The 11080-nt window shown below is 48.3% G+C and overlaps 2 protein-coding genes across 2 annotated transcripts; one reads left to right on the forward strand and one right to left on the reverse strand.

Moving 5' to 3' along the window:
• The first annotated feature begins 2932 nt into the window (after positions 1-2932).
• BKA55DRAFT_563308 (uncharacterized protein) lies at positions 2933-5903 on the forward strand. The gene is made up of 7 exons (XM_046192376.1): positions 2933-3119; positions 3174-3266; positions 3327-3458; positions 3509-3762; positions 3821-3937; positions 3996-4326; positions 4383-5903. Exons 2-7 carry the CDS (start codon positions 3251-3253, stop codon positions 5828-5830), a joined length of 2298 nt encoding a protein of 765 aa, XP_046052497.1. The 5' UTR covers positions 2933-3119; positions 3174-3250; the 3' UTR covers positions 5831-5903.
• A 243-nt stretch (positions 5904-6146) lies between these two features.
• Positions 6147-9219, reverse strand: BKA55DRAFT_688077 (DDHD domain-containing protein; the record flags this gene model as incomplete). The annotated part of the gene is made up of 2 exons (XM_046199166.1): positions 6147-8004; positions 8054-9219. The coding sequence occupies 2 exons, from the start codon at positions 9217-9219 to the stop codon at positions 6147-6149; spliced, it is 3024 nt and encodes a 1007-aa protein (XP_046052498.1).
• Between the last annotated feature and the right edge of the window lie 1861 nt (positions 9220-11080).

The following is an 11080-nucleotide window of genomic DNA, read 5'->3' on the forward strand; positions in this document are numbered from 1 at the left end:
ATCAGCGAGGGGAACAGATAGCTGATGTTGGACAGCTTGTGATGGCAAAAGACGGTTCCGACTGGCGTAATCGAGTAAGGGTCTGGGCGGGTTCAAAAGCAGTATGTTATACAGAAGAATATGGCCCAAATGGGGTGTCTAGTAATTCGATGGAACAGTCAGACAGTAATTCGAGACAGTTTTCAGACCAAGAAATGCAATTTGCTTTGCTCTCCGACTCAGCCACAAGACGTTGAGTAAGCAGTAATCAAGCGGACTCTTGGAAACAGATGCAATTATGGATGTATTCCAAAACTGAGGCACACACGGATTTGTTATTGCTGCAAATGGGCAATCGCTGCACATGCCTGAGCTCACAGGATATGAGACAGAGCACGAGGAAGCAAGCCACAGCGTCGCTGGGTGGAATGAGAGCGATGAGATGGAGATTGCAGGAAGATAGATCCCGGAGAACTGAATTGGGGGAATAGAGGTTGTGTTTATGACTGCTCAAGTAAAGACTTGGTCCCGAACGTACAATATCGTCGATGCCGAGACGCAACGGCAATGGAAGGATAAATCAATCGAGAAATCCAAGTATGAATCGACAAGAAGCTCGCAACAGCAGAGAGAAGATAACAAAGTAGTAAGCGAGGCGACGACGCTTTGGGAATCGTCACTGCTTATCGAAATGGTCGATCGACGGCCGCAGGCGAAGGAATCGAGATGATGGCGAGCAAAAACACAATTAGAGGCACAGAGATGGATATTTAATAGCCTAACATGAAGATACCAGTCAATGTCATCAAACAAGATGAATACAGTGGCCAAGAAGATGAAGGAGGGGAGTAGAGTAGAGAAGAGGGGAACGGACCACGACCGGCAATCGGATGGATAGTCGACAAAGGAGGGTTTCGTAGTGGTGGTGATTTGGTTTCGGTACTGTTTTTGGCTTTCTTGGTTGGGTTGGGTGGTTTGACAACGCGGTTGGTTGGATGAGTGGATGGCGAATGCTATACTGATAAGGGTAGTCCCTTTTGGAGGTGTGCCGTTCGTACTGTACAGTGCTTCCCTCAGCCTAGACACGAAAATGCATGCCTACCTGCCTACTTACCAAGAGACAGTTCAGTCTGTCAGTCATTGACGAACAAATTTGGCTGGCTGGCGTTTGTTGAATCACTGGAGAGAAACATCCAATCCATTGCAATGCGGTGATAGTGGCCGAACGACACAAGTGGTTTAGGGGCACGGACCAATCAAACAAGACCATAGCCGGTCTTTAGCGGGGAGCTGGCGTTAGCTTACCGCTGTAATTGGCGGGGAGCTGCATTCAGAGGCGGGGAACTGCCTCCCACAGCACGCTAGGCTTTGGTCACAGTGCACCTCAATTCCATAAGCACGGGCTGAACGACCAGCAGGCTCAACTTGATTGGCTAGGAAAGTGATGCAGGATTGAGGTTATCAGACGCTGCAATGCACATGGGTTAGATGGAGAATTTGCTGATATCAGATGCGCTTGGGATCACGAGATCAATTGAACGCAAATCTTTGCAGCATGACAAACTCCCAGTCCACCATATGCGAACGTGAGGTGATGTTGTGGCAATGTGAGGCCAGTATTGAGGCGAAGTTAAGTGAGTGAGGAGGACTGCAGACGGACACCACGGGCCAGACCCAAGACAAAGCCGGTGCATTAGCGCCCTGCGCCGAGGACAGCGGAGGACAGAGCTCCCTAGACTCCCTTGTTCTCCCCACCACCTTAAACTTGATGCTTCCCGTCCATCCACAAGAAACCTCCAATTGCTCCTCTTCCAAGTACCTACAGTACGTTGGTATCTTTATCGACGATAACCAACGCCTTGAATAGATTTGATCAACAATATATCAGATATCTATCTATGCACTTTGGCGGCAAACATCTCGAGCAAGTCATAAGGCATCCCTGCTTCTACCATGAAGCCACAATATGGCATACTCCCAGACTCGCATCACACGATCAGCAAGCTACCTATCCTATCCCATCCTACCCTAGGAATCAGCATGGCTGGCAAGCGTCCCTCTCCAGACTCCACCCTAACCCACGACCCCATAGCATCTCCTTATCCAGTTTAGCACATAGAGGTCTCGAACTACCCGGCATTCGATCTTGTTCGTTTGCCATAGTAGGAATCAAACCAGGTGAGGCTTGCGACTTATCGTCAATCAAACGAACATCAGTCTAGCGGATAGTGACGAGGTTACACCAGAGACCCCTTGACCCCTCACACGCGATATCATCCCGTGAAGATCTTGCTTCATGTCCCCTACCTCGTTATCTCAGCGCGGATCGCCATCCTCTATAGCCATAACAATCAACAATGTCTGTTTCAGGAGCCGTTTCAAAAGACCACGTTCGCAGTTTTCGCGAAAGTTTTGTGAGTTGCATAGTTCACTCATTCTTTCTGTGCCTATGTTTTGCTTGTGTGAATCTGTGAAGCGAGCCTTCATAGGCATTTAAGAAGAAATAAGTGTTTGTAACATCTCGATAGGTCTGGGTATAAACTAATTAGCCTCTTTTCTTGCGTATTAATCTTGAACGAGAGTGAGTGAGAGAGTTGATGTTTGTAATCACTTGTTTGTTATATGCTCTCAGATGTCTCAAGTTGACTTATCTTGGATACGTGCAATTCTTCCAGAGCAGCAAGCCTGTTTGTGAATAATGGGGCATTACTTCTTAAGTGGGCTGTATCTATCTCTCTCTTTCATCGAGGTATAGATTAATCAATTCATTTACCTTGATACCTTGACATCTTGGCACCTTGCCTCACCTCGGTGGGGTTCTCTCGGTGTAATCGACGTCTGAGGCCCTCACCGAAAGTTGTCTTGCCCTTGGTGACATCAGCGCTCGTGCACGTGACCTCGCGACGCTCAGCTTTGATCACAAAGAACTTCACGTCACGCCTCACGCCCTTTTGCCATTTTTGTCGCTATTCATCACTTCGACCTGCAATAAATCGCCGAGGGCTTGCCCCGGTAGTCAGCTATCGGTTCATCATGAAGTTCAACATCGAGTACGACATCATTTCTTCTCAGGGCACCCCTTTTACTCACATCATCTAGTGACCTGCCTGTGCTATTCCCTTATCCCAGGATATATCCAGGTAGGCATTAATAAGCGCGAGTCCCATTTGTTGAAGCTAACTTGGTTTTCCCAGAGCAATATGCGTGAGTTGTTGGGCGTTGTGGTGTCTGAATGAGTGAGATAGACTGACTGTGAGGCGCATTAAGCTACATGTGTGATCTCAAAAGTACTTATCCCTTCTATCGCTGAATGTATTCTGATTGCTGACACGACTACCCATTACCAGAAACACTAGATGCAGGGGGCCACTGTGTTCTGGAAATGCCTTCGGGCACAGGCAAGACCGTGTCTCTTCTGTCTCTCATTGTTGCGTACCAACAATACATGCCTGAGAAGCGCAAGCTGATCTACTGCTCTCGTGAGTAACACTTGATCTCACCCGTCTATTGCTGACTTATGCCTTAACAGGTACTATGTCCGAAATCGAAAAGGCACTAGTAGAGCTGAAATCTCTCATGAAATACCGAGCTGAGCAGCTCGGTTACGAAGAAGAGTTCCGTGGTCTAGGCTTAACAAGTCGAAAGAACCTGTGTCTGCATCCTTCAGTCAAGCGTGAGAAGAGCGGTGCCATCGTCGATGCCCGTTGCAGGAGTCTCACGGCCGGCTTTGTCAAGGAGAAAAAGGAACGTGGAGAAAACGTAGATGTATGCGTGTATCACGATGTAAGTCTCGGGGAACCTCAATCTTTTTTCTCCATTACATACTGAGCCAGTGATACAGAACCTAGACCTTCTCGAGCCTCACAACCTTATTCCTAATGGCGTTTGGTCTTTTGACGACATGATTCGATATGGTGAGGAGCATAAGCAATGCCCATACTTTACTGCACGGCGAATGGTGAGTATTTTCCCAATCTTGTGGCTCATGCATAAGTGATTCTGATGCTCTGCTCCAGATGCAATACTGCAACGTCGTAATTTTCTCATATCACTACCTGCTTGACCCCAAGATTGCCGAACGGGTATCAAAGGACTTTTCCAAGGACTGCATCGTTGTTTTCGATGAAGCTCACAACATCGACAATGTTTGCATTGAATCTCTCAGCACAGATATCACAGAGGACTCCTTGCGTAAAGCCACAAGAGGAGCTCAGAATCTAGAGAACAAGATTTCACAGATGCGCGATACAGACCAGCAGCAACTACAGAATGAGTATGAGAAACTAGTTCAAGGACTGCGTGATGCTGACGAGGCACGTCAAGAAGATGCCTTCATGGCAAATCCTGGTAGGTTGAAGTGTGAAATCCATTTTCTTAATTGCAAAGTGTTAACCAATCCGCAGCCCTTCCCGAAGACTTACTCAAAGAAGCTGTCCCGGGGAACATTCGGAGAGCAGAACACTTTATTGCGTTCCTCAAGAGGTTCATCGAGTATCTGAAGACGAGGATGAAAGTGCGCCAGGTCATCTCTGAAACACCGCCTTCGTTCCTTGCCCATCTCCGGGAGCATACTTTCATCGAGAAGAAGCCTTTGAGGTTTTGCGCTGAACGCCTGACATCACTGGTTCGGACCCTCGAGCTTACCAATATTGAAGACTACCAGCCACTTCAGGAGGTTGCGACTTTTGCAACACTGGTGGCGACGTACGAGAAAGGCTTTCTCCTCATCCTTGAGCCTTTTGAGTCCGATACTGCTGAAGTCCCTAACCCGGTTCTTCACTTCGCCTGTCTTGACGCTGCCATCGCTATCAAGCCCGTCTTTGACAGGTTCTACTCTGTCATTATCACGTCTGGTACTATTTCTCCACTGGAGATATATCCCAAGATGCTGGATTTCTCAACTGTCATTCAAGAATCCTATGCCATGACCCTCGCTCGGAGATCCTTCATGCCTATGATTGTCACTCGAGGCAGCGATCAGGCTTCCGTCTCAACCAGCTTTCAAGTGCGAAATGAACCCAGTGTGGTTCGAAACTACGGCAACCTACTCACTGAATTTGCTAAGATCACGCCAGACGGGATGGTTGTCTTCTTTCCGTCTTATCTTTATATGGAATCTATCATTAGTATGTGGCAAGGAATGGGTATCCTTGATGAAGTGTGGAAGTACAAACTGATTCTCGTGGAAACACCCGATGCACAGGAAACCTCGCTTGCTCTGGAGACATATCGCACAGCGTGCTGTAACGGTAGAGGTGCGGTTTTGCTCTGTGTCGCTCGAGGAAAGGTATCCGAAGGTATCGATTTCGACCATCAATATGGTCGTACTGTGCTGTGTATTGGAGTTCCATTCCAATACACCGAGTCACGTATTCTCAAAGCTCGTCTTCAGTTCTTGAGAGAAACATACCGCATCAAGGAGAATGACTTTCTCTCCTTTGATGCAATGCGACACGCTGCACAGTGTCTAGGTCGAGTCTTGCGTGGTAAAGACGACTATGGAATCATGGTCCTTGCCGACCGTCGATTCCAGAAGAAACGCTCACAGCTACCCAAATGGATCAATCAAGGCCTACAAGAGTCAGACGTCAATCTGAGCACCGACATGGCCGTCAGCAGCGCAAGGCGATTCCTTCGGACTATGGCGCAACCGTTCCGGGCTAAAGACCAGGAAGGTATCAGCACCTGGGGATATAAAGACCTGATGGAACATAAGGAGAAGATGGATCTAGAGAGGATTAAGGAGCTTGAGGAGGAAGCTCAACGGCCAAAGCCTGCCGCACAGGACAACAATTTCGAGTACGACGATGACGAGTTTGACCAAGATATGATGGAGATGGATGGTTTCTAGATCTCGTTCGAGCAATTACGATACCAGATGTTAACGATTTAGACTGCAAGGCCAAAAGCACATCAAGTTCTATCATATTATTTAGATTAATCAAAGAATGCCAAACCCCGTCTAAGGTTGGTTATAAGGCCCCTTGTGCAATGCTGATTCAACTTGGACAGAAATCTAATCAAGCCTTCCCTTTGACTGATTTCAAATACAATGCCAGAACGCCGAATGCTATCCGTTTGCCCATCTCGCGCCTGCTCTATCAAAAGAAATAAAGAGTAAAACAAGGATATCATCTGCTCTATGCCCTGAAGGGAAGAACAATAATCTAATCTACCAAAAGTCTCTTGGCAGCTTTCGTAGCTCGGAAGGCGGGAATAGAATGAGCCCGACCCGGCTTTCGTCCAATCTCGATGCAGAGCATTCGAATAAAATCGTGGTTAGTCCAATAGCTGGAGTGCGCACTGAGCATGTTGAGGTACTGTATCTCCAAAGGCCCTCCCCCTGAGCGGAGATACCAGTCGATTTGCCCGTTGTCGTTAAGCAGAAATGCCTTTCTTTCTGCAATTTCCTCGCGGGTAAAGTCGTGTACCTCGAGCTCTAACTGAGAAGGTAATCGTATCGTTGAAGGCCGCTCAGGCTCCGGGATGAGAGGGTTCGGTGCTGGTGCCATGCCTGGTACTACTCCTCGCATTGCGGCGCCGACAGACTTCCACAGAGAACCCGAAATGCTAGGGACGTAAGCCTTCTTGAGGCTCGCCGCGTAGATAGGATCCACGGCGCCATTGAGAAGGTACGCGATGGGATCTTCCTTGGCAAGGATGTTGTATATGTTGTCCACAGCCAAACACCCGAAAGTCCCGGCCTCTGCTACAACGTCTTTTGATACGATGTCGGTCGAATCAGCTCCAGGCTTCATTCGACCATGGCGAGGCATAAGGACACCACGCTCCAGAAGAAGAAAGAACCCCGCAGGACTGCCCGCCAGGAAAAGATTCTTGGTATCAAACTCGAAGAAGCGTGTCTCGGGTTCTTTGCGAGACCAGTCCAGCCTTGGCACTGTGGTTGGTTGTTTTGAAAGAATCTCAAGAGCCATCGCACTCCCAAGGGAATGTCCGATCATGTGCACGCGTCCATTCTCAGAAAAACCTGGATTGTTACGGCACCAGAGTCGATAGACACGATTTGCTTCTGATACAAGAGCCTGGATCATTTTCCCTTTGTGGTGTGACATGTAAAAGGGGATGTCGAACATGATGTCTGATATCATGCTGCGAACGGCTGGGATCGTATCAGGTTCGATGTCCTTGAGTCCAAACCCCTCTGGCGTGTATTCCTCCTTATCTTCTTCCCTCATTGGCCCTCCATCCTCAAACGAGAGGCCCATTCTCCAATTCAGGGGCAAAATCATCAGTCCATTCTGATCGTCGCGCAGAACCTGCTTGACCAAAGGGCTCTGAAGTTCCATATTCACAGCTCGGCGAAATCCATTGATGGCATGAGTGAAATGGAAACTCTCAACCCTCTCCGCAAATTTCTGGCCAATGCCGTGAGCGACAAGAACCAGATCAGTGACTTGACGCTTCTCCTTGTCGGCTTTGCAAGCAGCGCATACGTCTTGTCCACGGCTTTCGTGCGACTCATCAGCAGCAGAAGCACCTGCTTTGTTTGGTGCCTGTTTCTTATGATGGAGGCGCTCCCATGCTGCTCGGTCGAATCCTCGAGCAACAGGAATTCCAACAGTGACACCTTTCATGATCTTCGACGCCGGTCGTCGGCCATAGTATGCTGATGGTTTAAGGCTCGGTTTCAGTAGAAAAGCTTCAGTAGCATTCTTGTACAGGACATGGTAGTTTGAATACGGTCGTGTCGGGATATGCGTGTCTTCCGCTGTGGCCTTCTTCACGGGAGTCGTGTCAATACTACCTTCAGCAGCAGCTTCACCCCGAAAGCAGCGAGCAGCGCAAAATGGATCTGATGGTATAACTGGCTCGGGGAAGTCGTCTCCAGATCCTATCTCTGAATCCTTTGGCCATAGTCTGTGCGAAACCTTTTCTTCACCCAGTGGTCCCACATCGATAGCACATCGGAGTTCATCACTCCATGTCTCAGTCCATGGTCGTAAATAATGGTAGCCGGCCTCTAACTGATTGGCAACGGCCGGTGGTATTGGGAGCATGGTATCTCTGTATTAAGTCAGTTATCCTTCTTCCTAATGGACCCTGGAAATGTAACCTATAGAACCATGTTGCTCTAGAAACAACTGCGACATCGTTGATAGGAGACCAGTATATCGGCTTCATCTGAAGCACAGGCAGCGAGACCATGTGGAGTCTTGATATCCCGACCGCGACCTCGGCTACGTTGGTTTGGCTCTCCTCGGTTACTGTCTGAGTCCCTTGATTCGCGATGGTTACAGTCTCTTCTCGTTCGGAAACGACTTGAGATTGGTCTTGAACTCGAGAGGCATCCCGTCCTGGGCCGCCAAGTCCAATCAGCGGGAGAGATCCAGGTTCTGACTGTGTCTCTGGACTTCCAACACGTACGAATGGTCTACCTGATATTCCATCATCGACAACTGGTGGTCGTGTAAGGCCAGGACTGCCAACAGGGGTTTGTACTCGTGGGGATTGTGAGGTGGACAAGCTGTTTGTTCTTGCTCTCGTTTCTCCTATAGTTGATCGACGCTTAGAACTACGAGGTTCTGATGTTGTCTTGGGAATGCGGGTAATTGGGTGGTTAGTAGTGCTGGTCGAAGCGGTTCCCGGGCGGCTCGAGGGTGTACTGTTTGATAATGGCTGAGCCTCAGTTTCACCATTGGCTTGCTTTTTCAACCGATCAAGTGCGAATACGACGCGTTGCACGACTTGATCAACATCAAGGGCCGGATTTCGCCTCCTGACAAGTGCACAGAAAGCTCTCTCAAGTTCTTGGGAAACGTCAAGCACCAATTCAGAGCAACAGGCGGGTACAGGCGTTGTGGGCAGTACATCACTGGTTGGTGCTGTCACATCTTGTGGCTGATAGCCTTTCCGGTGCCTCTCCCAGTGCTTTGTAGTTATAAGTTGGATGAGCGATGCCAGCACGTCTGCATCGAACTGGGGAGTGCGGTCCAGGTTCTTCAATGCATCTTGATGAGCGCGACGTGAAGGCTCAGACATGAGACTCAGCCAAGCCTTTTCCAGCGCATTATTATCACCTCGAGAGAAGGGGCGCACTTGTCCCTTACTTGTCTTTGGGTCGGCACCAACGGTTGAGGATGTTGAAAGAGGATCGTCGATGGGGATGATGGACGAGTAGAAGAACTGGGCCTCGACCGGAGGAACCTCATCTTCGCGTTGAACGTGAGAAATAGGGGCCAGGCGACACTTGGCGCTGTAGATGTGGTTATCGTCAGTCATGTCGATCGGTGGCGGTGTCTCGCTCGGTACGCGACTACGAATTGTATTGTATTGGAATGGATGGAAGTGTCTCAACAACGGTGTCGGGTCAAGCCTCGAGCGGCAGCTGTCTATTCTGTATGAATCGGCCGTGCCATAGGTAGGTAGGTACCCAAGGTAGGTAGAGCTTGAAGCTTCCTCGCTGGTCTCTCACAAGGCCATAGAAATTGGAAGAGAAGAGAACTTGGCTAAGGTAGGCCATAGGCCAAGGCTCCAGGGCTGGCTTCACCGATCTGGGCTGCGATTCAAGGGCGCCATGACGTGAGGGATGTGCTGAACAGCCTGTCTGCCTTTAAAATGTGGGTCTGTCTCCAACGAATGCGAGTACTATGTCTTGAAACGAGTGTATCTCTACTGCCAGAGTGTGAGAAAGGATACTTCAATCTTAGGCACCTTTCTAGAAGATCCATTTGACACACCAGGTGTCACATGCATTAGTTACGCCTCTGCCACGTAGGCAAGCATGTCACTAAAAGGCACCTAAGGTACTGATAAAAATATTTGACTAAAAGCAACTTCCAAACAACAGATCAAAACAATAGGTAAGGTAACTTTGTTTTCTCCTTGAAATCATTTCAGACTACTAATTTTATGCAACTAAATTTCAAACGTACCTACAGAATGCGCAAAGCAGAGCTTCACACGTGACAAATGCTCTGCCGGCATTAGCAATGCAATCCACCCAATTCCTCTAGGATGCATATTTACACGATCCAATCGGATCCGTAAGCCAAAGCATGAACATGCGAAGCGAAATATCTTACGAATTACGGAGTATCATTATTGTGGCAAGCTAGGGTGATGACAATTAAATCCAAATCGATAGGCGATGATCCACAAACAGACCCCTGTCTCCAGTCGGCATTGTTGAATGTTGATGGGAATCATTATATTGAATCTTTATTTTCACTACATCACAAGTAGCCATGCCAGATCACTAGTGGCCTTGCTGAGTCGACTGTACTACCCTAACATTCTCGATCGGTTGACTATTCTATCTTATGCTATGCAGGTCGCCCAAGAATCTGTACAATCCATGCAACTCAGTGATGCTAGTGTGAGCCTCGGTGTAATGTAATAAAACTGCAACCGCAAGCAATCTTAATCACAAGGCGATGCGAGAGTTGAACCCGCTTGCTTTAGTCGAGCAGGAAACCTTGACAAATTGTTCTCCAGAGTGGGACTTGGGACAAAAGATCCCATTCTCAGCGAGCTTCCAGGTGAAGATTCTATTTGTCAAGTTTGCATATGCCGAGGCTAGTCGTTTCGACATGTCGCCCAGGTGAGGCTCTCGGCATAATGCATGCAGACCTTAGGTCGTTCGCATGTGGAAAGGCACCAACTGAGTTTTCCTTTTCGAGATATCTGTGTCTGTGCCTCAACCGCTACAGCATCTGCATATTAGAGCAAGGGCCTTTTATCCAGAATAAACAGTCGGATGCTGATCGGTGTACCTCCGCGGTTCGAGTACAGTTTGCCACCGACTCATCATGGTTTGTTTTGTTGATACATCCAGCCATTGGGTTTCGTGACACTGATTACTTCTTCTTCTCCAGTGAATATACATGGTCCTAAAGAATACAAGTCAGCAAGACCCAGAATTGACAAGGCACTTAGCCGTGATATCATTAGCCAGCCTACCTATTCCAATTCTAGGTCAGGTTTTCGATACCGTTTCTAACTTGAAATGCCTGGAGGAAGGCTTCTGAAGAAAGTCCAAGTTCTTCCCGATCAAGGACCTTACCACATCGATGGATTACTATGTATCTTAAGAATACATCCGAGGTGTTGTTGACGACTCTGTATCATGTTATACCCAAAT

Source organism: Fusarium redolens (genome assembly GCF_020744475.1).
Source record: "Fusarium redolens strain MPI-CAGE-AT-0023 chromosome Unknown BKA55scaffold_5, whole genome shotgun sequence".
In the NCBI taxonomy this organism is placed as follows: Eukaryota; Fungi; Ascomycota; class Sordariomycetes; order Hypocreales; family Nectriaceae; genus Fusarium; species Fusarium redolens.